At 36.8% G+C, this 27,151-nt stretch overlaps 1 protein-coding gene and 1 long non-coding RNA gene across 6 annotated transcripts in view; one reads left to right on the forward strand and one right to left on the reverse strand.

The window, feature by feature from the left end:
* Nucleotides 1–26,864, forward strand: part of CAMSAP2 (calmodulin regulated spectrin associated protein family member 2) — a 112,717-nt gene extending 85,853 nt beyond the window's left edge. For 2 of the 5 annotated variants that reach the window (XM_042924573.1, XM_042924575.1), the window contains 11 exons: nucleotides 7,653–7,749; nucleotides 9,764–9,857; nucleotides 13,270–13,352; nucleotides 14,194–14,263; nucleotides 14,660–16,862; nucleotides 18,148–18,284; nucleotides 18,634–18,854; nucleotides 20,009–20,081; nucleotides 20,854–20,969; nucleotides 22,798–22,916; nucleotides 23,676–26,864. In XM_042924573.1, the coding sequence (XP_042780507.1) occupies nucleotides 7,653–7,749; nucleotides 9,764–9,857; nucleotides 13,270–13,352; nucleotides 14,194–14,263; nucleotides 14,660–16,862; nucleotides 18,148–18,284; nucleotides 18,634–18,854; nucleotides 20,009–20,081; nucleotides 20,854–20,969; nucleotides 22,798–22,916; nucleotides 23,676–23,981 (3,519 nt within the window). In that variant the 3' untranslated portion in view covers nucleotides 23,982–26,864. The remainder of the gene's footprint in view (nucleotides 1–7,652; nucleotides 7,750–9,763; nucleotides 9,858–13,269; nucleotides 13,353–14,193; nucleotides 14,264–14,659; nucleotides 16,863–18,147; nucleotides 18,285–18,633; nucleotides 18,855–20,008; nucleotides 20,082–20,853; nucleotides 20,970–22,797; nucleotides 22,917–23,675) is intronic. The other 3 variants (XM_042924574.1, XM_042924576.1, XM_042924577.1) reach the window with 2 other exon arrangements.
* LOC122211438 lies at nucleotides 154–20,935 on the reverse strand. Its single transcript, XR_006198680.1, has 3 exons — nucleotides 20,847–20,935; nucleotides 14,162–14,221; nucleotides 154–431 (listed from the first exon to the last, which is right to left on the reverse strand). It is a non-coding gene; the product is annotated as an uncharacterized LOC122211438 (long non-coding RNA).
* Nucleotides 26,865–27,151: the final 287 nt, after the last annotated feature.

The raw sequence follows: 27,151 nt of genomic DNA on the forward strand, positions 1-27,151 counted from the left end.
GGGTGTTTTGCTTTAAGTTTTTGGAAAAAAGTATAACTAGATATATAAATGGCATAGTAAGGTTAGAAATTAACTGTAATACTAGTCAAAAGAGCTTTTGAAAAAAGTTTTATTTTTCTGCTTATTTTATGTCTCTGTGTGTGTGTGTGTGTGTGTGTGTGTGTGTGTGTGTGTGTTTAAATACACTGTAAGCTATAGGTTTCTTTTACAATATAAAGCTAAACTTAAAGTTATAGTACAAAATTGATCTATTGCCCTAATGTTAGCACAACGGAGGATAAGCCACTACATGTTTCTGAGTCTTAGGTAGATGCTAATACAGCATAAAGGAGGGAGCATAAAGGAGGTTCTGGTCACTTTCACCGCTCAACAGGTCCATGGAATATGTCCAGAAGAAGGAATCGTTCAGGTCCCAGGACTTGAGACAAAACCTAGGGAAAGAAAGAAGGGAAGGAAATGTGAAAATAGTCTGGAAATGAACCTTTTAAAAAGGACTTCAATTTCATGAGTGTGTGCTTTGCTTCAGAATATCATACACACACTGCCTGTGAGTCTTAGGCCACTGCGCACGGCCATTCTTTCAAGAACTATTTAGTGAGCACCTAGTAGTATTCTGGGTGCTTGGGATAATTAAGTGGACAAAACAAAGATCCCTGTTCCAGTGGAACTTGCTTTGTAGTAGTGAAGAGAGATGTGTGTCAGGCATAACTGCTTCTGAGTGAGTTAAAAAGCAGCCACTTGTCCCAGAATTTCATGATGTGACACAATACCTCATTATTCCCAGCAGCCCACAGCTACAAAGTTCTTTTATGTCTTTTATAGACCTAAATTGACCACTTCTGTTTCAGGATTTTAGGAATAAATCATCTGATAATAGATTTTTTTAAGTCTGGCTGAGAGGAACAGCTTTTTTATCATTCCAATCACAGTGTCAGCCTTAACAGAAACTGCTAATGGACCCCTCTTACCATAAGATTAGTGCCTTGGGGTTCTTTAAATTCTTATTCTCTGATACCTATTTTTTCTTTCACTCATTTCTGGATCACCACAGGTAGAAGATAGAGCCAATGGTAAAGGCATTTCCAAAATAAGCCACTGTTTGTATTGACCAAAAGTAGTGCCCACTCCCCACTATCTGATGCATCAGAATAAAAACGTTAATTTATTTTGATCAAAATGGAAGTTGGGGAATAACTATTTCCATATATATTTTGTTAATGCCTTTTCTTAAACTTATCTGTTAAAAAATTTAAATACTACCTCTGTAATCACAAAGAAAAGAAATCATCTCATTAAATACATGGTGACATAAGATCAAGTACATTTGTTTAAGTTGTTTACCTTGGACTGCCGACACATAACATGTAGCCCTGATGTTTAAATCAACTTGGGCATGATCCAGATATAAAGACATTTTCTTACATCAGGCATATTTAAAATATATAACTGACAGATACACCTGGCTAGAATCAAAAAGACAAGAAATAAGTGTTGGAGAGAATGTGGAGGAAATGGAACCCTTGTGCACTGTCGGTGGGAATGCAAATTGCAGCCACAGTGGAAAACAGTATAGAGGTTCCTCAAACAATAGATCTACCATACGATTCAGTAATTCCACTACTGGGTATTTACCCAAAGAAAATGAAAACACTCTGGGGCGCCTGGGTGGCTCAGTCGGTTGAGCATCCGACTTCAGCTCAGGTCATTATCTCACGGTTCATGGGTTTGAGCCCCACATCAGGCTCTGTGCTGACAGCCCAGAGCCTGGAGTCTGCTTCAGATTCTGTGTCTCCCCCTCTCTCTGCCCCTCCCCAGCTCATGTTCTGTCTCTCTCTGTCTCTCGAAAATAAACATTAAAAAAAAATTGTTAAGGGGCACCTGGGTGGCTCAGTCGGTTGAGCGTCCAACTTCAGCTCAGGTCATGATCTCACAGTTCGTCAGTTCGAGCCCCGTGTCGGGCTCTGTGCTGACAGCTCAGAGCCTGGAGCCTGCTTCGGATTCTGTGTCTCCCTCCCTCTCTGCCCCATCCCCACTCACGCTTTGTCTCTCTCTGTCTTAAAAAAAATTGTTAAAAAAGAAAATGAAAACCCTAATACAAAAAGAAATAAGCACCTTATATTTATTGCAGCATTATTTACAATAGGCAAGATATGGAAGCAGCCCAAATGTCTGTCGATAGACGAATGGATAAAGGTGAGATGTGTACACACACACACACACACACACGTTACTCAGCCATAAAAATTAATGAGATCTTGCCATGTGCAACAACATGGATAGACCCAGAGGGTATAGTGCTAAATGAAATAAAAAAGAGAAAGACAAGTACCGTATGGCCTCACTCATATGTGGAAGTTAAGAAACAAAACAAATGAACAAAGAAAAAAAGAGACAAAAAACCCCCAGACTCTTAGATACAGAGAACAAACTAGTGGTTGCCAGAGGGAAGGTAGGTGGAAGGATGGGTAAAATAAAGGGGCTTAAAAAAAAAAAAAAAAAGTAACTGCAGAGAAGGCTTTGGTCACTTTCCGTATTCTTTGCTAAATTATTAGAATCACAACTTTGACTTCCATTGAATATTTGAAGACTTCAAACCTTTAAGGGATTGCTTGGTCTGTGATACTGGGCACCTTGTTACTTGGTTAACTTTAATAACAAGTGTTTATGAGAATAAAGGGAGTGAGCACTCTCTTCCCCTCTTGGTGGATGTATAAACTGGTATGGTCCTTTTAGACACCAGTGTGCCATTGTCTAATCAAATTTGAAATGCACAGAAGTCATGTATGAGGATTGTTTATGGTGAATAGTTAGAAACAATTCATCTTAGGAAGGACATAATTAAAATATTTTGTCATATAGCCGAGCTGGTTGAAAGGAAGGAGGTGTAGGTATTTTTTATTGATTCAGAGAGCCCTCCAAGATGTTATTAAAGTACCAAACATAGTATGATGTAATTTATATATTAAAAACAATTTTTTTTGTATTTGTATGCAAATCAATGCATGGAAAAAGGTCAATTAGAAAGATAAACACAAAACTGTTAACAGTGATTTCTTCTGAGTGTGATTAGAATTTAGGGGAGAGTAGTTAAAGCATACTTTAAATTCTGTGTTTTTTGTATCTTAATTTTTTAGCATTGTTTACATTGTTTAAGAATGTTAATATACAGTTGTCTTTTATTATTATTATTTTTTTTAACGTTTATTTTACTTTTGAGACAGAGAGAGACAGAGCATGAACGGGAGAGGGTCAGGGAGAGGGAAACACAGAATCTGAAACAGGCTCCAGGCTCTGAGCTGTCAGCACAGAGCCCGACGCGGGGCTCGAACTCACGGGCCGTGAGATCATGACCCGAGCCAAAGTTGGCCGCTTAACCGACTGAGCCACCCAGGCGCCCCTACAGTTGTCTGTCTTAACTAAAAGGAAAGAAAAGCTTTTAAGTGAAATTAATTTGGTATCATGCCTGGAATATGGTAACAGATTTATTGCTGTTTAATTATCATAAATCCAGAAAGAAATGATTTTTTTTAAGCTTTAGTTACTGGGAAAACTGTCTCTTACTATGCTGACATCTTGTGGTCAAACATGGTATCTTCCAAAAAAAATACCAAAGTATTTTTTCCCCTGAGCTTTATTGAATATAATTGACATACAATATTGTATAAGTTTAAAGTGTGCAAAATGATTACCGCTGAAGATTAGTTAACACCTCCACCACGTAACATAATTACCATTTCTTTTTTGTGGTGATCTACTCTTTCAGCAACTTTTGAGTATACAATATAGTATCATTAACTATAATCATTAGATTCCCAGTTATTCACTTAGAGTTGGAAGTTTTTACCCTTTGACCAAAATTTCCCCATTTCCCCAACCGCCCAGTCCCTGGTAAATACCACTCTACTCTCTGTTTCTGAGTTCAGGTTTTTTAGATTCTACAGATAAGTGAAATCATACAGAATTTGTCTTTCTTTGTCTGACTTATTTACTTAGCATAATGCCCTCACGGTACATCAGTGTTGTTGCAAATGGCAGGATTTCCTTCTTTCTCATGGCTGAATAATATCCCACTGTATATATGCATCACATTCTCTCTACCCATTGATCTGATATTGACAGACATTTAGGCTGTTTCCATATATATATATATATATATATATACACGTGTATATACGTATATATATATATACGTATATATACGTGTATATATATATATATATATATATATGTATGTATGTATGTATCTTGGCTATTGTGAATAATGCTGCAATGAACACAGGAATACAGATTTTCTCTTCAAGATCCTGGTTTCCGTTTCTTCAGATAAATACTCAAAAGTAGAATGGCTAGACCCATATGGTAGTTCTATTTTTAATTTTTTGAGGAATTGCCACACTGCATCCCATAGTGGCTCTACCAGTTTACATTCCCACCAACAATGTACAAGGGTTCCCTTTCCTCCACATCCTTGCCAACACATCCTTGGCAAGATAAGATTATTCTTATCTTTTTGATGATAGCCATTCTAACAAGTGTGAGGTAGTTATCTCCTTGTGGCTTTGATTTACATTTCTCCCATGTCTAGTGATACTGAACACCAGAGTCCTTAAAATACTAATTTCTTATCAATTGACAATTTAGTTGAACACTTAGTGTTTTTCCAAAAGATCTAGACAGCTTTCAGTTAACTATACACTAGTAGAGTGGAACCTAGGACCAATACTTTAAATATAATTATGTACTTTGGCTTTAGAAAATACCCTGTGGATATAAGTGTAAAGAAAAACTGTAAATCATGGTGATCTTATTCCCAGAGATATTGCCTGTCAATAGTTTGGTATTTTGCCAGGTGACCTTTTGTTATATATTTATTCATTCAATAAATATTTATTGGCCATCTATTATGTACCAGGCACTGGTTTTGTTTGTTTGTTGGTTTTTATTTGTTTTGTTTTGTTTTGTCTTGTTTTGTTTTGGGGAGAGAGAGCACATGATCAGGGGTAGGGCATGGAGAGAATCCCGAGCAGGCTTCATGCTCAGAGTGAAGCCTGATGTGGGGCTCCATCTCACAACCATGAGATCATGACCTGAGCCAAAATCAAGAGTCCTAAGCCCAACTAGCTGAGCCCCCAGGCGCCCCCCAGGCACTGAACTGAAGATGTAATGATGAACACGAGCTTTGTCCTTCTAGACTTTATAGTCTGATAGTCTGAGGAACCCTGGAAAATACGGTATTAGATGAAGCTGGAGAAATTAAAAAGGGACCCAATCAAGTACCTTCTTAAAGCCCATAACCAGTTTCCCAAGAGCAGTGGAAGTAGAGGAAGGGGTGTTATACTTTGAAAAGTTTGTTTGGCTTAATAGTCAGAAAGCTAGTGTGTTCTAAACAAGAGGTGGAAACAGTTTGAATCAGAGTAATTATGATTAATATGGAGAGGAGGAGGTGGATTCCAAAAATATTTAGGATATGCAAAATTTGCAGGCTTTGGTGATGAACTGGATATGTGGAGGGAGAAAGAAGGAGGCATCAAGGAGGACTCCTAGATTTCTGGCTTGCATACTGGGATAGTGATGCCATTCAGTGAGATAAGACTGGAATAAGGTCAGATTTGTGGGGAAGATCACTAGTTCAGTTCTGGACATTTGAGGTGCCTTTGGAATATCCAAGAGAATGCTCTGTAGACCACTGCATATGTAAGTACAGATGGGAGTTATTTGGTAGCTGATGGGCGTGGATGGCAGTTTACAAAGAGGGGAGACATCAGGAATATCAGATGCTGAGAGGTCAAGTAAGATGAAGACTGAAAAATCTGTTTGATTTAGCGACATATGTAAATCATTGGTGACTTGAGCAAATGCTGTTTTGGAGGAATGATGCACCTGAAGGCCAGACTGGAGTGGATTAGGGAGCAGGAAGGATGAAAGGAGATCGTTAGCACAGGCCTACCATAGAGAAGTGTGTGAAGAGGTAAGAAGGTGGGAGTAAGGAAAAACCAGAGAATGGGGAGTTACTGAGTGAAGGTTTTCTTTTGTTTTTCATGTGGGAGATTTGAGCATGTTTAAAAGCCAAGTAGGAAGGATTCAGTTGAGGGGAAGAATAAATATATAGAAGAAAGAAATATAATTAAGAATGTAAAGTTTCTGAGGCGGTAAGCAGGGATGGGATCCAACTCATAGCCTTAGGGATTATGAGCATTCTCATTTCCTTTCTAAAAATATCAAATTTTAATGACTGCTTAAAATAGTATATATTGTATATGTTTGAATATTCTGGGAATTTATAGTTCAAAGCAAATGCTGAAAGTAGGAAACTTACCAAATTCTCTTCACCAATCATGCCTGATATTGTATAACACTCCAAACTCCTGCATTCAACCACCTACCTGACAAGGCCACTTAAATGTCTAATGAACATCTAAGAGTATTAACTCAGAATTCCTTCCACTACCTATTTATCCCAATCTTTCCCATTTCATTAAATGGGAAACTATAAGTTACTAAAGACAAAAACCTAAGTCACCCTTGACTCTTCTCTTTCTCTCACTTCCTACACACATAGTAGCCTTCTGGAACTGTCAGGTAAGAGATGAATATTTGAAAGTCACCAGCTTAAATATGAGAAAACAGAGAATGGATGAACTCTAAATGACAGTATATAGAACTCTGAGGATTATTCATAATTAACAGGTAGGAGAAGGGCAAGGCATTGGAAAACACTGATATTTCCAATGATAATTTTGAAAACTGAAATTTAATATGAAATAAGATCTCATTAAATATTAATCAGTAGTAACAATAAGATGCCAAATACCCACAATTTAAAGGCATACTATTTTAAGTATTATAAAAACAGATTTTGTATAGTGCTATATTTTAAACTTGCCAGATGCCTACAATTAAAATAACTTTTCATGGTTTATAGCTTTCAGGATATATACATCTTAAAATATAAGCTTGTAGTAGAAATGTGCTTTTGAGGACCCTCTTAGTCTTTTCTTGTATTTCTTATAATTTTAAGCTATTTTAAAAATTATTCACGTTTTCAAATATAAATCATAAGAGGCAAATGACCTTGTTAACTTACTATTACCTTTTCAAAGTTAGGTAGATATATTATATAAATAATGTATTTCAAAATGAATAATTTTAACAATCTAGAATCTTTTTGTTATTTAGTACCTGAATTACTGTTGAGTTTAGCATCATCAAGCCAATAGATACCTGATGAAGGTTTGGAGAAATTTCTAGGGATCTGGAAAGAGCTTAATTTTTTTTGTTTTTGTTTTTTTTTTTAAATGATAGACCCTCTTTGGTGTCAAAGGCTGTTTTTCTTTTTACCGACTTTGGATGAAGAGTATCTTACATATTAAAAGTTCTACACAGAGGTATCAATGCCTGCCACATAAATTGGACTGCAATCCTGGAAATGTAGAGAAAAGCAGCAAAGAGGTTTTGAATAGCTGTGATAAATTTTACCTAAAAGTGTTAATACTCTGTCCCAGATTTAATAACCTAGGGTAAATATAGTCCAATGATGAATGAGATTTAAACCTGTGTTTTAATAAGTAAAACAGAATAAATTATATTTATCGTTACTTTCTTGGTCAAGTTTTACTTATTTTTTTTCTGATTTTCTTAACTCTCTTATGTAGAGTAATTATTTGGTGTTCATGGCAGAACTCTTCTGGTGGTTTGAAGTTGTGAAGCCATCATTTGTTCAGCCTCGTGTTGTTCGTCCACAAGGAGGTAGTAAGTGTTGCTGTAAACAAACAAAGTTTATATAACCTCACCTGGTTATTCTATTTGAGAGAATCCTATTATTGTTATAAAACAGCTGAATTCTCTGAGATACAGGTGATTTAGGAGAGAACGGCTCTGAATTTGAAGCCTTGTGTGGTGGAACTTTTAACTTCAGCTGTTTGCCTACTTCTTGTTGTATCTTTTATCGCCATCTCTAGCTTTTATTCCCCGTTAGATTCTGAATTTTTAATATTGTTCCCTAGAATCCATTTAAATGATGGCTTGGTTTTAATCTAGAATTTGAATTTACCATTAAACCATAAAAAGGTTTATATATATATTATATATAAAGCCTGGTATGTTTTATGATTATTACAGTATCACGATGTATTGATTGCACATAAGGAAACTAATACGGAATAAGAGGGTCACTGTAAAGATCCCTAGAAATAAAGAACAAAAAAAATCATTTTTCTAAACAAACAGATTTTCCATTGGCTTCCATTATGAAACCAGAGGTTTATTTCTATTGGGAAAAAAGAATCCTAAATTATAAGTTTAGTTCCACTAAAGAATTTTCTTCCAGGGATGCCTGGGTGGTGTCTGACTTCAGTTCAGGTCATGATCTTCCAATTCATGAATTCGAGCCCCCTGTCAGGCTCTGTGCTCACAGCTCAGAGCCTAGAGCCTGCTTCACATTCTGTCTCCCTCTCTCTCTCTGCCCTTCCCCCCTGCTTGTGCTCGTCTCTCTGTCTCTCAAAAATACATAAACAAAAAACAAATAAACAAAAAGAACTTTCTTCCAGCATAACTATGGGACCAGTTCTTTCTGCTGCCAGTGGGTGTCCTGCCAAACACAAAACATGATTACTGTGCATCCCAGCTACCTAGCTGCTTTCCTTGGCTCCAGATTTTGGTATTTTTCTCGCCATTACCTTGTTTTCTTCCCTGTCTCCTCCCTTCTAAGAAAATTAAAAGAAGGAGATCAAGAAGAAGGAAAAAAGATGTAGTCAAAGGAGAGGCATGTAACTCTAGTGAGTAGAATGAGCTTGCTTCCAGCTTTCCATCTCAGGCAAAATTCTGTGAAATACGCAATAAAAAGAGTATTTCATCTGTTCCATCTCTAAGCTGCTTAAGGCAGACTCTGAATATTAAGCCATCCTGTATCAAAGAATACCTACAGATAAGCTGAGATCTTCCCTAAGGCCATGAAGTGAAGTCAGGTGTCTTTAGTAATTATCATAACCAATATTTGTACAACTTTTTACAATTAACATAGAATTTTCACATACACTGCTTTCTGTGATTTTTTTTTTTTAATGTTTTTTTTATTTTTGAGAGAGCACGCACAAGCAGGGGAGGGTCAGAGAGAGAGAGGGAGACACAGAATCCAAAGCCGGCTCCAGGCTTTAGGCAGTTGGTGCAGAGCCCAATATGGGGCTTGAACTCACGAAATGTGAGATCATGACATTAAAGTGAACCGAAGTCAGATACTCAACCAACTGAGCCACCCAGGCCTGCGCCCCTGCTTTCTGTGATTTTTTATCTGTGAAGCCCACTATTCAAAATACTCAACAGCTATTACATTAGGTTTCAAAGGCAAAAAGTAAATGGAGTCTTCCCCCGAGTTATTTACAAAAATGTAAACTCTACCAATGGGTTTAATTATTGACCAGTGAAATTCTGTCTCCTGATTACCAAAATACCAGCTATTTCATAAAGGGACAAAAATGACTGTATGTAACAGATTCTATAAGAGCTTCGGCAAAATTAGACATTCAGATTTATTTTTTAAATATCTGTATTTATTTTATGTTAGGCCTCTTCCCTGCCCTACCCCCATCAGTTAGCCTTAATCAAGTGAATTTTTTTAAGCCAGAACAGTTTAGGAAGAGTTTTAAAATTTACCTTTGAAAATTATTTAAGAAGAAAATTTTAAATAAAGAAAAATTGGGATTAATTCATGAAATAATGTTGGAACATGCTAAGTACATAATTTTGAGGCTTTTATCTTTCGTTGTAGCTGAACCTGTGAACGATATGCCTTCAGTTCCTGTCTTGAATGCTGCCAAAACAAACATTGTGGATGGTTCGTGTAGTTCTGACTTCACTTCAAGGTAGATTCCAGAGTGACTTTATTTTCACTATTTCCATTCTACTTGCTAATGAAATAAAAATAAAATTTTGTCACTTTTTAAAATTTCAGTTGCACTTTGAAATAAGTTTTAATTAACTTACGGTATTATAGCCTGTTTTAACTTAAATGTAATTGAAATTTACACAGAAATGGGTGTTTCTTAAATAGGTTTTTATGAATCACACTGAAAAGTGGGAGAATACATTCTGAGTTCAGATAACCAGCTTAAAACCATACTTTCGCTGTAGAACTTGTTTATAATTGAGAACTGCTTAAATGTAGGCAACTTTTAGGCCTCGGGGAAATTTTAAAATTCTGTTTGTATTTAAAACTTTTTAATGATTTTTAAAAATCTTTGACATTAATTTTCTCTCTTGTTTTCTTTGCTGGTTACTATAGCTAATCAAAGATCACAATAAAATGTTTACTGTATTACTATCAGGATAATCCTGATTTCTGACCCAAAACATGTGGTAAAGACATTAGTTTGTTTAAAAATGTTTTTCAGCAGATCCTGTAAGTAGCTTTTTATGTGTATTTATCAGAACCTAACATTTATATTGACTTTGGACTCCCTAATTTATCTGATTTTTTAAAGTTTTAAATCGATGTATTTTGTGGTGTTTTAGAAATTCAAGCAAATCCATTAAAATACATTTTAAAAATGATGAGTAAGACATTGAAAATACTTTATGAATTCTTGGCTTAATGTAAAAATATGAGCTTGTACTGAGCTGTCCCCCACTGCTCACACTTAACACTCTCTCAAGTGGGTGTAAATGAGTGTGAAACTGGGACCTTGACAGAACCCTCAGAACACCCTCATCCCTTTGTGAGGGCTTCTTACCTCTGAATTGGCTGATGTCTGTGAAGTACTTCCTACAAATTAAGAAAGCATTTTCCTTCCCTTACCCTCTGATTTACTACTATGAATTGTCTTACTACTCCCATTAAGTTTTCTATTCTGTAACTATGCCTGAGATTTTCCAGAAAGAGGTTAAGATATTGCTGATCTAGGAGCTTCTCTATGTTTTTTCCCATGGGAAACATTTTTCTACGCGTTAATTTCCTCATTGTTTTCCTGGGTTGGTTACATAGTGACATTTCCTTTCTTTGAAAATTTAGAAGGCATTCAGTATTCTGGGTTCTAACTCTTGTACTATTAAATCTTTAAAATCTTTACGGGGTGCCTGGGTGGCTCAGTCAGTTGAGCATCTGACTTCGGCTTAGGTCATGATCTCACGGTTTGTGAGTTTGAGCCCCGTGTCAGGCTTCATGCTGACGGCACCAAGCCTGCTTGGGATTCATTCACTCACTTATTTTCTCTCTCTCTCTCTCTCTCTCTCTCTCTCTCTCTCTCTCTCTCTTCCTCTGTCCCTGCCCCTTTCCTACTCTCTCTCTCTCTCTCAAAAAAAAAATAAACATTAAAAAAATAAAATCTCTAAAACTTACCACTTCAAGACTCAATTACCCCATAATTATTATTTCTAGGAATCTGAGTTGGACACTTTTCACATTTCTGACATGTCTTAAGGCCCTCTGGAAAATTCTCTTTTCTGTTTCTCGGATTAGCTGAGTGGCTACCCTTACTCATTTTTCCTACAGATGGATATCTAAATTCTTTTCCTTGATGAGATACTGTGTAGCTGTCAGTCTAGGATCCTAGTAATCCTCTCATTTCCGAAAGTCTCCATGTGGTCCACTGGAGTTCTCCCATTGTAGAATTTTTCAGGAAGGAGGGGCGCCTGGGTGGCTCAGTTGGTTGAGTGTTTGACTCTTGATTTCAGCTCAGGTCATGATCCCAGAGTCGTGGCATAGAACCCATGTTGCTTAAGATTCTCTCTCTCTCTCTCTCTCTCTCTCTCTCTCTCTATTTCTCTCTCTCTCTTTCTCTCTCTCTCTCTTTCTCTCTCTCTCTTTCTCTCTCTTTCTCTCTCTCTCTCATTCACTCACTCAACTCACTCTGCCCCTCTCCCCTGCCTGTACGCTCGCTCACTGTCTCTCTAAAAAAAATAAAAATAAACTGCTTTTCAGGAAGGAGTCAAGTTTCGACACTTTCTGAGAATAATGCAGTCACATGTACAAACACGATTGCCTCTAAATAATGAAGTTATGAGGGGGAAAAAAAAAAAGGAAGACGGAAAGAGCAAAAGACATTTGTAGCAGCTACTCCACACACTTGGCTACTAAGTTGCTCAGCAGTTACACCAGATCAAAATTCTCTATGCAGATGTGGAAGTGAAACAATTAATAGGAATTTAAAACGCTTTAGCCATTATTTGGAAACGAGAGTGAATATATTTTAATTACTAACTTGTATATTCAGGATTAGCCTCCCATCATAGATGTAAGGGAGAGTAGAAACTGGGTGATTTTAGAGGCAGGGTTAACAAACAAACATGACAGGGGGCAATTGAGTATTCCCTGATAGTCCCTAACAAACGATCACAGACAAAACTGAGAGAAAATATGGTCTGCAGTTCAGGGAGGAAAGGCACAGGGAAGCAGATAAACATCTGCTTTGGAGAGAACAAAGGCACGCAAGTTCGTCAGGTGTTGTTGCCTTTAGTGAGCTTTTGCTCATTTGAGCATTCATTGTTGTTTACTTTTGAACTTTTTGGTTGACTAGTGCATCTTCTTAGTTTACAGTAGCCAAAAGATAATGTGATTTGAGGGATCTACAGAGTCACTACATACAACCTGTTCCCCAATTTATTCGCAACTCATTGGGGGTGGGGATGCTTGTGCACTTGACTACATGGTAGGCTACGACACACTTGAAACTTGGCGAAAAATTCAGGCCAAATTTCATTATTAATTGGAGAACTAGACTACCTAATCCCCTGCATTAGTTTGAATAGGGTGGAAATAAATAGGAAGAAATAACAGGAAGGCTTCATATCTTTATAGGAATTGAAGTCTTCAAGGTGCAGCTCGCGATATTGATTTTGATGTAATTGTTAGAGATGTACAGACAGAGGTATGTGAGCAGGGAGGCTTCCAGGATCTTTTGCAAGGGTTTTTATTACACCTGTATTTTCAAGAGATTTAAATTTGACCAAGATATTTCAAACTGATGGATGACTTTCATTTAACTTCTTCATTTCTCGGTTTTTCTATTTGTAAAATGAAAATAATATGCCATATTTCACCTCACAAGGACACTGAGGTGTGTATGAAAATATTTCAGGCTCTTTGACTAAAAGACATAAAATATAGATACATATATGCACTGCTATTTTTGGTTTAAACAATATATGGTTTTCTTAATTTTTTTAATTTAGGATAAAGAATCAGAGGTGATAATGTTTCTAATTTCAGCCATTTTATGCAAAGTTTATATAAAAGAACTAAAACATGTTAAAACATTTTTAATTTATTTTACATTGCAGTGGGGAAGGAGCTGCATTTACACACTCTCATCATCATTTGCCTTCTAGACATTCACACCCCCAAGCTCATTCTTCAGCCTCAGGTAATATTTTTGAAAAAGCCTTGGTTAACTGGGAAATGATTGAGAATAAATGTAAATAAAAATATCCAGTCTTTTTTTTTTTTTTTTGAAGTGTTACATACACACAAATAGGTTGATCTGTTTCTCTGTACTTGCTTTTCTTTTTTTTATTTTTTTTAATTTACATCCAAATTACTTAGCATATACTGTAACAATGATTTCAGGAGTATATTCCTTAGTGCCCCTTACCCATTTAGCCCATCCCCCCTCCCACACCCCCTCCAGTAACCCTCAGTTTGTTCTCCATATTTATGAGTCTCTTATGCTTTGTCCCCCTCCCTGTTTTTATATTATTTTTGTTTCCCTTTCCTTATGTTCATCTGTTTTGTCTCTTAAAGTCCTCATATGAGTGAAGTCATATGATATTTGTCTTTCTCTGACTAATTTTACTTAGCATAATACCATCCAGTTCCATCCACGTAGTTGCAAATGGCAAGATTTCATTCTTTTTGATTGCCAAGGAATACTCCATTGTGTATATATGTGTGTGTGTGTGTGTGTATACACACATACCACATCTTCTTTATCCGTTCATCCATCGATGGACATTTGGACTCTTTCCATACTTTGGCTATTGTTGATAGTGCTGCTATAAACATGGGGGTGCATGTGTCCCTTCAAAACAGCACACCTGTATCCCTTGGATGTACTTGCTTTTCTTAATAAAATGATATCTGCTTCTCCATATATAACTACTTACTTTTTAGTGCTATTAATCTGCAAATATTTGAAATCTGTTAAGTTGCTGTAAGTTAAAATTTTTTACATACTTTCAATGACTTTTTCTTTTTTGCATTTGAAGGCGGAATTAGAAGGTCTTCATCTATGTCCTATGTTGATGGTTTCATAGGGACGTGGCCCAAAGAGAAAAGGTAAACAGAGGGAATTATTTTTAGTATATTCACATTATCAACAAGTGCAGTTTTTTGAATTGCTATATTGTATACCTGCAACTAATGTAACATTGTCAACTATACTTCAGTAATTAAAAAAAGAGAGAAAGAAATGCTAATTCTGTTGATAGCTGTTGTTGATAGCCAAGTTGCAGTAGACTTTTAATTAATTAGTACCTAACTTTGAAAAGGGCAATACAGGCAAATGGGGCTAAATTTGTTAAAGGTCGCCTGGTAGCCCTATGCTTACCTTGAGGACAATAGGATTATGAGAAATGGGAAAAGAAAGGAAGTATCATTTCAAATAATTATTAAAGGATTATCAAATCATTTCCGGGAGTGTTTAAGGATTTTCTCTTTCAATGTTTTTTTTAGATCATCAGTGCATGGAGTTTCGTTTGATATTTCTTTTGATAAAGAAAATACTGTACACAGATCCACTCCAAACCGAGGAATCACTCGTTCTATTAGTAATGAAGGACTTACTCTGAACAATAATCGTGTATCTAAAAATATTAGGAAAAATTTGTCCTTCAAGCCAGTAAATGGAGAAGAGGAAGCAGAAAGCATTGAAGAAGAACTTAATACAGACTCTCACAGTGACCTCAAATCTTACATGCCCTTTAATACAAGTGAACTAAATTCTAATGAGAATATTCATTATAAGCTTCCAAATGGAGCTTTACAAAACAGAGTACTTCTGGATGAGTTTGGCAATCAGATTGAGACACCAAGCATTGAAGAAGCATTACAAATAATTCATGATACTGAAAAATCTCCCCATACATCTCAGCCAGATCAGATTGCTAATGGCTTCTTTCTTCATAACCAGGAAATGAGTATCCTAAATTCAAACATCAAGCTAAATCAGTCTAGTCCTGATAACATAACTGATACAAAAGGTGCCTTGAGTCCCATAACTGACAATACTGAAGTAGACACTGGAATTCATGTTCCTTCAGAAGACATCCCTGAAACTATGGATGAAGATTCTTCTTTGAGAGATTATACTGTAAGCTTAGACTCTGACATGGACGATGCCTCTAAATTTCTTCAGGATTATGATATTCGAACCTGCAACCCCAGAGAAGCTTTGAGTCCTTGTCCAAGTACTGTAAGTACCAAGTCTCAGCCAGGGAGCAGTGCTTCTTCTAGTTCTGGAGTTAAAATGACCAGCTTTGCAGAACAGAAATTCAGGAAACTGAACCATACTGATGGGAAAAGTAGCGGAAGCAGTTCTCAGAAAACTACACCAGAGGGCTCTGAACTTAATATCCCTCACGTGGTTGCTTGGGGACAAATTCCAGAAGAAACAGGCCTTCCACAAGGACGGGACACTACCCAGCTGTTGGCCTCTGAAATGGTGCATCTCAGGATGAAACTTGAAGAAAAGAGACGTGCTATAGAAGCCCAGAAGAAGAAAATGGAAGCCGCTTTTACTAAACAGAGGCAGAAAATGGGAAGGACAGCATTTCTTACTGTTGTGAAAAAGAAAGGGGAAGGGATTTCCCCTCTTCGAGAGGAAGCAGCCGGTGCAGAAGATGAGAAAGTATATACTGATCGAGCAAAAGAAAAGGATTTGCAAAAGGCTAATGGACAGAGGAGTAAGTCTCTGGCAGATATCAAAGAAAGCATGGAGAATCCTCAAGCCAAATGGCTAAAGTCTCCAACCACACCCGTTGATCCAGAGAAGCAGTGGAACCTGGCAAGCCCCTCAGAGGAAACTTTAAACGAAGGAGAGATCTTAGAATATACAAAGTCCATTGAAAAGTTAAATTCATCTCTGCATTTCCTACAACAAGAAATGCAGCGCTTGTCCCTTCAGCAGGAGATGTTAATGCAGATGAGGGAGCAACAGTCCTGGGTGATTTCACCTCCTCAACCCTCTCCACAAAAACAGATTCGAGATTTTAAACCCTCCAGGCAGGCAGGCCTGTCGTCAACCATCGCACCCTTTTCGTCAGACTCCCCCCGTCCTACCCACCCATCTCCACAGTCTTCCAACAGGAAGAGCACATCTTTTTCTGTTAAGAATCAAAGGACTCCTAGGCCAAATGAATTAAAAATAACACCTTTGAATCGAACACTGACGCCCCCTCGGTCTGTGGATAGTCTTCCTCGGTTACGGAGGTTTTCACCAAGTCAAGTTCCTATTCAGACTAGGTCGTTTGTGTGTTTTGGGGATGATGGAGAACCTCAGTTAAAGGAATCCAAACCTAAGGAAGAAGTTAAAAAGGAGGAATTGGAACCCAGGGGGACTTTGGGAGAGCATGTACATAACCCAGAAGAAAAGGAGATCAAGCCTCTTGAGTCCACAGTTTCTGAAGTCCTGTCGCAGCCTATCACAGAGACAGTACGTCTGACACCAAATGAGGACCAGCTGAACCAACCCTCAGAGCCTCCTCCTAAACCTGTTTTCCCACCTGCTGCTCCGAAAAATGTTAATCTGATTGAAGTTTCCCTCTCAGATCTGAAACCTCCTGAAAAGACTGATGTATCCGTTGAAAAATATGATGGAGAAAGTGATAAGGAACAATTTGATGATGACCAGAAAGTATGCTGTGGGTTCTTTTTTAAGGTAATACTAATCTTCCCAGTTTTAGGCATTATCATTAGATGGGTGTAGCTTTTTTAGTTGTAGCCCCTTTTGTTACAAGCTGCCATTAACCCTGAAATACACTTTGGTGCTCCCCTTGGTGGACCATAGTAACATTAAAGCACAGCGAACAGGCCTCCTTTCACCACAGCCACCAAACGTGTGTAGATACACTGTTCTTGCTCCACTGCCTCTCTTGCTCACTTTCACAAAAGCCTTTTAAAAAATGTTCAGCTATTTGGATTTCTTCAAAGATTGCCAGTTTGTGAAAAGCACATAACTTGGCATTGTATGTAAGCGTATTTTAGGTTTTGTTTTTTTCTTAATTTTCAACATCTTTCCTTATGTTTGTTTCTTAAAAATCTAAAAAAAAAAAAAAAAAAAAAAAGATTTTAAATTGAAACAGCAAATCCTACTGGAATAAGAACCCAAGAATATTGAAGTGATTACAACTGCTAATTCTACTTTTGGTTATTTAATATTGGAAATTTGTAACTTATTTTAAAGTTGATCTCAGGGTGATTGCCCTTTATGCCTCTTTTAATGTTTAGAAATTTGAACATGAGTCATATTTTGTCTCTTAACCATGTAAAATGACTATTTTTTAGTAGAATACGACTAAAGACATGATTGGATACAGTTTACTAATTTTGGAGACCCTTGTTACCTATGTTCCTTGCAGAGAAAGGAACACAGAGGGGAGGAAATGCTTTAGTGTCCAACGGGCAAGCACATCTACACCTTCATTTCCATTCCATCATTTATGTGATAGAACTGTGTAGGTAATTTTTTGGTGCTTTTACTTGAGTTTTCTTTGTTGAGTATATATTTTAAGCAAAATTTTAATGCAGTTTTTTTTTTTTTAAAGATTTTTAAGTAATCACACCCAACGTGGGACTGCTCAAACTCACTACCCTGAGATCAAGAGTCACATGCCCTTCTGACTGAGCCAGCCAGGCGCCCCAATTTTAATGCAGTTTTAAAAACTGAGGGGAAACTCCCTACTTTTAAGTTATTTATTAGGGTCCAAAAAAATCTTGTCTTTACTTCCTTTTTATGGTTGTTCTTTGTGAACTTAATAGGTTTTGAAAACATGTAATTAAGTAAGTTTAATTCATTTCTTCCTCCATAATTTCTGCAATGTGTCCATGTATGGTAGGGTTGGAATAGGAATAGTTCATATTTTCAGTTATAAATGTGACCACAATTGAAAATAAGAATACAGGTGCCTACAACATTTCATGTTTTTCAATGAATTCCTACTTAGGATGATCAAAAAGCAGAAAATGATATGGCAATGAAACGGGCAGCTTTGTTGGAGAAGCGACTACGGAGGGAGAAGGAGACTCAGCTTCGGAAGCAGCAGCTGGAAGCGGAAATGGAGCATAAGAAAGAAGAGACGAGGTAATAGACAACTGAATTAATGCTGATTTCTGGTGCTTTCTTTTCCCGAAGTATTGGTTGCTTGTACATTTTTATCCTCAGTTTGAGGCATTTCAAAGTAAAGTTCTCCAGAAACGTTGGTTTAAAATAACTTCACTGGTTTTTACACACAAACATATTTTTTTTAAAGCAGTCATTTACTAATGGTATGTTTATTTTAACATTCTAAATGATCTCAAGCATATTTTAACCAAACCATTTTTTCCCAAGGTGCTGAAATATAATAATTCTCCCTTCTCACACCACATACTCTCCAGTGTCTGGTTTCTTTAGTATGCAGAATAAGAAGTTTAACCATTTGGTTTCTTAGGCGTAAAACTGAGGAAGAGCGCCAGAAGAAGGAAGACGAGAGAGCACGCAGGGAATTTATCAGACAAGAATATATGAGGCGAAAACAACTGAAGCTGATGGAAGACATGGATACAGTAATTAAACCCCGTCCTCAAATAGCAAAACAAAAAAAACAGCGTCCCAAATCTATTCACAGAGACCATATCGAATCTCCCAAAACACCAGTAAAAGGTCCTCCAGGTAACACGGCTTACCATGAAGAGTCTGTTCATAAAAAAAACACCAGCCTGCTCTGTCATACTAACTCAACTGTGCCTTGGTATGCTAAATTGGATCCGTTATTTGAGATGATGCATGCTCCTTATTTGGAAAACCAAAATGAGCAAAGCAAATGAGCACATTGATGACTTGATGTGTTATGTGTGCATGCATATATTCAATAGAACACATGTGAATGCTGAAACATGCAATTTAAATACTAACCTAGTAGGGAACTCTGCCCTCAGATATAATCTCTCTGAATTATTAACTACCCTCTCTATACTCGTACATTTAAGGATCAACATTGTGTGCATGGAAATATGTAGAAACACACTGGTATAATAAGGAATATAAAAACAAGAGTTCATGAGTCCCTCCTTTAAGACAGAAATGGTCAAATGTCCAAATCTATAATTTTTGAAACTTAGAGAATGTGTCTTTTCTTAAAATTTAACATGCATAGACATTTAAAAAAATTTGCATTAAAATTAAACACCGTGGAGAATTTTAGAGTATTCCCATAGTGATTCTAAAACTGAGGGAAAATAACAACATAACATTGACTGTTTAAAGAGACCTCTTTTGTTAACTTTTTTCTTATGATTAAAGTATCAATGTATATTACCACTTTCCTTGTGGAATAAATCCTAACAGTTAGTTTTACTGTTATTTCTTAAAAGCTAATTTTATTTATTGCTAATTTTATTTATTTTTTAATGTTTATTTATTTATTTTGAGAGAGAGTGCATGTGCACATAAGCAGGAGGGTTGGGCAGAGAGAGAATCCCAAGCAGGCTCCACATGGTCAGCTCAGAGCCCAAGGCAGGGCTCGATCTCACAAACTGGGAGATCACGACCTGAGCTGAAATCAAGAGTCAGATGCTTAACTGACTGAGCCACCCAGGTGCCCCAGTTCATTGCTAATTTTAATTGTGTGTGTGCTAATTTAATATAAATTGTGTATATATGCATGCAAGCATATTATGTGTTTAGATTAAAAGAGAAAAAAAAACTATAGAAGCTCAATTTTCATATGCTGGTGTTCTCTAATGAACAGACTCTTTTCTAGCTGCTCCTTTTAAATTTCTAATTTTGTTTTTATTCAGGATCACGAATTTATCGTGTTTTTTCAGTCTCTAGCCTTTCTTTGGCATCACTGAACACAGGTGATAACGAGAGTGTGCATTCAGGCAAGAGGACACCAAGGTAAATCCATAATGTGAACATTTTTCATAGAAAGAATATGTTCCCCACAGTTATGTTGTATTTTATAATGAATGAATCATAGCACAAATTTTTATAGTTTTGCTGACCGGGACTATTTGTGTTTCCGTTAAAAGAAATTTACATATAAAGAGGTCTATTCATATTTGACTGTTTTTTATCTTTTAGAATTCTAGTTCCTGACATTGATAAGGTACTTTTTATAAACTGTAAAACATTAACAGTAATTGCTGATATGGTTGTGATAAAATCAGTGTGCAGAAATAGTACATGTTTTATGTAAGTGCCAGCCTCTCTAGTTTATTTCCCATGCAATATAGTTTTTTCCCCTTAGAATATTTCCGAAGTAGGTTGCCTGACTTAGGAAAGATCTCTTTTGTATTACTGTCTCTGTCGGATATAGATTAGAAACTAAAGGTCATATCTTACTACGTTATACTATAATACCCATATATAAAGAGAGTGTTTGTAGTGACAGGCATCAGCGTTGAGTTTTAATCTTTGCATTACCATCCTAAGCCAGTAACTGCCAATTTTCATACGGAAAACATTCATCCTTTCCGTCAGCAAGGACTTACGGAGTGCCTGCTGTGTCCAGACACTTGGATGTATAGCTATGAGTAAGATAGTTACAGCATCTTTTGACTTGTAAGCTTCCAGGGTGATTTGGGTTGGCACTGTCACATATACCCTTCTGGCCCCCAAATGTTCTTCTTTTGTTTGAGACATAAAAAATATTTTATTTACCATTTAGATCCGAGTCTGTAGAAGGCTTCTTGTCTCCAAGTCGTTGTGGCAGTCGAAATGGGGAAAAGGACTGGGAAAATGCATCAACAACTTCTTCAGTGGCTTCTGGAACAGAATACACAGGTTAGTGTTTGTCCATTTTTAGGGAGACATTTTAATTTAACACAGTCATGAGAATAAATACAGGCTATACTACCGTTTCATGGGCTCATCTCTTGGTCTAGACATGGGAAAGTATGATCAAGAACACTGAGTGCAGATGGTCCCTCTCAGGGAGTTCAGTTTCAATGATACAGTTGCACTTAGGGAGGTAGTGACTTGTCCCAGATGAATTGAGATCAATTTCTAAACAAAATTAGCAATAACATTTACACCTCATCCGTCTACTTCTTTAAAATGCTGGCCATTTCTGTGTTGTGGTTTGGGTCTGAAGAAGTTTGAGAGAGGTTCTATTCAGCAATACATAGGTCCTAAGTACCAAGAAAAGGCTAGAATCCACAAAGGCCTCTCTAACATCGGGATTTCAGGTATCTAGAGTTGTGCATCTTTAAAACATATTAAGGGGGGGTGGGGCACCTGGCTGGCTCAGTCGGTAGAGCATGTGACTCTTGATCTAGGGGTTGTGAGTTTGAGCCCCAAATTGGGCATAGAGCCTACTAAAAACAAAAAGTACTAAGGGGCTCTAAAAGATAAGAAGAATGCATTGGATCCAGGAGATCATCCAGCCTCACATACCTCTATCAGGTCCTCTTCCAGCCTTTGTTTGGGTAGGCGTTATTGAAGCAAAAGCAAGCTGAAGAACAGAATGTAGGTAAGATGCTTTTAAAGAAGTGCAGCAGGAGGGAAAACGAGAAGAAATGTGAGCAGCCGTTGAGATCTGAAGTGTTAAAGGCACAGAAGGACATGCAGGGGTGGAGCAGGGGGCAGTGGAGAGTGCCTCCATCTGCTGGTGACCCACTGGAAATGGAAGCCCCATGAAGGTCTAAGGAGGCTAGAACTTGCCAACTTTCCATGTGTACTTCACTCTGTTACTTCCCCCCTCCCTATTCAGTGGCTTTTAATAGCCTCCTCCTGTGGCCAGTTTGACAGCCTTTAATGCTTGGAATTGGACAGTATTTCCTTGGTTTTCCCCTCTGCCTCTACGTTAGGTTCACTTAACAACCATGTTTACCAGGTTTGCTGTTCCAAACTTAGAGCTACAGAGTAGCAGTGATGTGCCCGACCAGCTCCTGCTGTAGGGCTAAACTGCTAAATTTTCAGGAATTATGCAAGCTGTAAAACCATTGGCAGCTTGATATTAGCCATGGTAGGAGTAATTTATATCCCAGAAATAGGTAAATGCTAATTCCCCCCCCCCCAAAAAAAAACTGGTTTCTCAGCTCACTACTGAGCGTAAGGCACAGTCCCTGCCTTCCAGGATAGAGTTTAGTTAGTATGAAGCGAGGAGACTTCATAGTAGAAAGTTCCCTTCATAGTAGGAATGTTCCAGGAAAATGGCAAAAAGTGCTTCTGTGCTTTCCAGACCAAGGAGTATCATTGGTTAAAGAAAGCAAATGCTTAAAAAACTAATATATGTGGAAGAAGAAAAAGATGTAGCTTTTTCTTGTCTTTTTAAAAGGTGTATTTGTTCATGGATCCATTCTGCTTGAAGTTCACCAGTAACCTTATCAGATCTGAGAAAGGTGACGCAGACAGTGTGACAATCCTAGCGATGTCTAATTTGCAGCACTACTCTCCCAGAGCAGCTTTGGGAATATCCTCAAGATACATCCCTGTGTGGATAAGACTTTTCTAATGGAGTATACAGCCGGTCAGGAGAGGCCTTCAAACACAGAATTTGACTTCTTGTTATAGTGTTTCCTCAGTATAGAAACAATTGTATCATTTAAACATCGTAGTATTTCTCACTTAGGAATGGTATTTTTATTTTGCTTCTAAATTCTTACTACAGGACCAAAGCTCTACAAAGAACCCAGTGCAAAATCCAATAAGCACATAATACAAAATGCTTTAGCTCATTGCTGTTTGGCTGGAAAAGTAAATGAAGGTCAGAAGAAAAAAATACTGGAGGTAAGCATGTTTGCATAAAAATTAAATTTGGCAACAACTGTAAAATTGTAATTAAGAATCTTTCCTATCAATCCAAGAGAAAATGCTCTTCATCCCCTGCTGGGATTTCAACAGCATATAAAAGATCTGTAACTACGTTTTAATTTTAGATTGAATTAGTTCACTTTTCTAGAAGACTGCAGGCTTCATTAAGATTGGGATAGACTTGGATGATAATGTAAAATTATAAATTCTTTTTTTTGTCCAGAGTCACTCATTCATGTTTCGTAAATGTAAATAACATAATTTTCCTTTTTTGAAATGAGGCTGTATTGCAAAGGAGATCATCAGTGCCTGGTTTGTTAATGCTTGTTTGACTAAGATCAAGATTTGGCAGCTATTTCTACACCAGGGGTACCTGGGTGGCTGTCGGTTAAGCATCTGACTCTTGGTATCAGCTCAGGTCATGAGCTCATGGGTCATAATTTCAAGCCCCGCACCAGACTCCGCACAGACAGTGCAGAGCCTGCTCAGGATTCTCACTCGCTCTGCCTCAAAATAAACAAAGAAACAAACAAAAAGTTTCCTACATGATAATATTCACAGAAAGCCAACCGAACCTCAGTAGTAAATGTTCACATACATTTTTAATTAGAATGTAGTTTGCTTTTATAATATACATTTTATCTTGCCTATTCAGAATTAGTTATATAAATTTTATACAGCAAAATGTTTAAGAGTTTTTATTGTTGTTTTGTTTTGTTTTGTTTCATTCTAAAGGAAATGGAGAAGTCAGATGCCAACAACTTTCTAATCTTGTTCCGGGATTCAGGCTGCCAATTCAGGTCTTTGTATACTTACTGCCCAGAAACTGAAGAAATTAATAAACTGACTGGGATAGGCCCTAAATCCATCACTAAAAAAATGATTGAGGGACTTTACAAATATAATTCTGACAGGAAACAGTTTAGCCACATACCTGCTAAAACTTTATCTGCCAGTGTCGATGCCATTACCATTCATAGTCATCTATGGCAGACCAAGAGACCAGTAACACCCAAAAAACTCCTACCTACTAAAGCATAGGACTTGGGAAATATCTGCTTCAGAACATTTACGGTAAATTTGCACTTCATCTTTCCTGCCTATAGAGAATCTTTCTAATTGCCAACAAGACTTTTATTAATTGAAACTGAACACTGAGCTCTGTTGTCATGAACAACTGGAATGTAAACCACAGTATTTTGGAGCGCAGAAGGTGCTGACGTAGGTGGTAAGTCCAAGTCCAGGTGATGAAGGACACGTTCTGATTCACAAATGGAGATTTGTGTCATCGGGTTTGCCTGCTTGATATCAGACACACTGAAGCACTGAATTCTCACGGACAGTAGTTGGACTTAGGGTTGAGATGTGGCTAAGATTACAAACTGTATGTTTTGTTTGTTCCTTTTTTTTTTTAAACCTTTTAATGTACATGCTTGTCTTCAGATAGTTGATTTTGCTTTTTTTTCTCTCCTGGAGGTTTATTCTAAGATACCTTTGTATTTTGTTTCATGTGGAGACCATGAGCGTAGGAAATGCGCCTTCAGAGGTAACTTGCACCTTTCTTACGATGCTAAGAGAAACACTAGTGTTTAGTTTCACAATAACCCTCATGTTTTAATGGTGTTAGAGCATTTGCAAGAATTATTCTAAGTATTTACAATTCTGTATTTATTATTCACTCAAGTATTAACATTTCTCTGTTAAATAAGAGGAGGTTTTGTCAAGAGCTGCTAGTAGGTTCGCTTTAAACCACATGAGCTTAACCAAGAACGTGTATAAGAAATTGCTGATTAAATCAGTGCTGTTTTTACACCACTTCTGGCCAACTCAGAATAATTTAGATCGTCCTTTTAACAAAAAAGGCTTTCTATCTCTTTTAAAGTAAGTCACTTTATAAGCTGGCAGAAGTAAATGACACTTTGAGAGTAGTCTTTCAATCTGAAGATGTAGGGCCTCTGTCACAAGTTCTCGAGAGGTCTTTCCCTTATATTTATAACTGACATAAAAATTATATTTAGGATTTTTAAACATGTACAAAGGGCTACATTTTAATTTTAAAATAGCTTCACATTATTTTACTTATATTGGGTTTTTCTTTTTTTATTCTCTTCAAGTGGAACAGCCTAAAGTACACACTTGAAATCTTCTCTTCATGATCTTTGTTCCTTTAACAATGTATATCAGAGGGTTAGTTGGGGAAAAACTTCATTCTCAGGAAAAGACTTGAATGATCATGTGACCCTGTTATGTTTCAGTGTTGTGATAACTGTGTAAACGTAGAGGGGAGAGACAGTATTGTATCATAAATGAGATGCGGGGTTTGTTTTCTTTTGTGGGAAGTAGAGACTAAAATATATACATTTCTCTAATCGAGGTGTTTAGAGAAATAACTAATATCTCATATGATGTATTTACTTATTTTAAAAGAGAATAGGAATGAGATGTCCCTGAACTGTACTTTTCTATTATTATAAGGCCTTTAGGCATCAGTGCATCTGGGTTATCAACATTTTCTCAAACGCTGTCAATATTTTACTGTAATTTATGTTCTTATATTTATGTATATTTGTTAAAACTGTAAAGAAAATTTCAGATTTTTTTCCAATACCTGTGCAAGATATATGTGTAGCTCAAAACTATTTGTGATCTACTGTTTGCATGTAAGAGACCAGGATATGTAACTCTTATATTTTAAGTGTATACATATTGTGTATATAATATATGAATATTAAGAATGGGGAATTGCACATTTTACCTTTCGGACAACAGTTTCTATCACAGAAGGAAATGATTGTCAGATACATGTTTAGATTAAGACTAGTTTAAAAAATAGTAAATCTAATCAAAATGTGGTAAATAATAGTCAAAAGGAGAATAAGCACTTTACATTACTAAATTTGTTCTTTTCAATCAAATTTCCCTTATCAAGTCCATCTTCTTTGTGATATTACCTGGCCATTAAATTTTTAAAAATTGGATGCAAGACAGTGGAGGGACTGTTTAAAACTAAGTAGGACCACCCTTTCTTAAATTTATGTGTGTTCAACAATGAATGTCCATAATGTCTAAAGGTAGAATGTGAACATTGCTACAAAAGTTCATTGCTCTCAGTATAATATTTTACTTTATTAATACAGAAGGAATATGGATATATTTCTTTAAGTCTGCAGATTTTTTTTTTATTATGGTGCAGCTTTTTAAAAAAATTATGTTTTAAAAATTATACAAAGGAAAATCATGCCATTTCATGAAGTCTGGAGATTTCCATCAACCTTGTTGAAACACACTGGTGCTTTCATCATTAGAGGTCAAATTACTATGACGATTATTCACTTAGGTTTTGCCAAACACTTGTCATGGTTTCCAGTGCAGCCTGTCAAATTCTGCTATTTGACACAGCTTTGGAAAGCTTGTCATTCCTCCTGACTTTTCAGTTTTGTTTTAGAATGACTGTTACAGTTTTTATTTGGCTGTTTAAAGCCAAATTCAGCTTTTTAATTATGGTTTCACGGACACTGTTGGGCAATGTACGGCGTATGGTGTGCTTACCTGTCCACTCTAGAGCATTGCTTACAGGTTTTTTTAAGATGCTGTGCTGTAAAATACTGTCCTATTTGCTATTTCCTGGTACAGTGTAGTTTTTCCCCTTTCATTTGAATAAAAAGCATGGCACCAAATGACTCCTTTTCTGTTTCTTGAATAAACTGTGGGTTTTTTTCCCTAATGTTTGAACTTGGGTGAACTCATCGTATGGTTTTTTTATCTCTTAACCTATGTTTAAACGTAACAGTTTGAAGAGGCAACTTTTAATGATATTAGGCACTATCTGAATACTGACTTACGCAGTGTTAAAAAGTCTATAACTTTCTGTGCTAGTGGTGTATAAATGCTTCTGTTCATCTTACGTTAATTCTGTCCATGTTAAATCACTTTCCTTTGGTGAATCATTAAATTGTACCACAGTTAACACTGTGTACCTTTGAAATTGAATGGCTGATGAACTCACCTTAGCCAAAACAGTTCCTGATTTACTCTGTAAGTTTCACTTTGATTTTGAGGATTCTATTCATTCAGACCGGAGCAATTAAAAAAAAAAAAGACCTGATAACAAAACGACAAAATCTTCATTAATAATTACATACCTGAAGAAATATCTGCCATTGCTAAACAGAAGCATGGCTCTCTACCTTTGATCCTTTGACAGGGTACTC

The sequence above is a fragment of the Panthera leo genome, chromosome F3, assembly GCF_018350215.1.
Source record: "Panthera leo isolate Ple1 chromosome F3, P.leo_Ple1_pat1.1, whole genome shotgun sequence".
NCBI lineage: Eukaryota > Metazoa > Chordata > Mammalia > Carnivora > Felidae > Panthera > Panthera leo.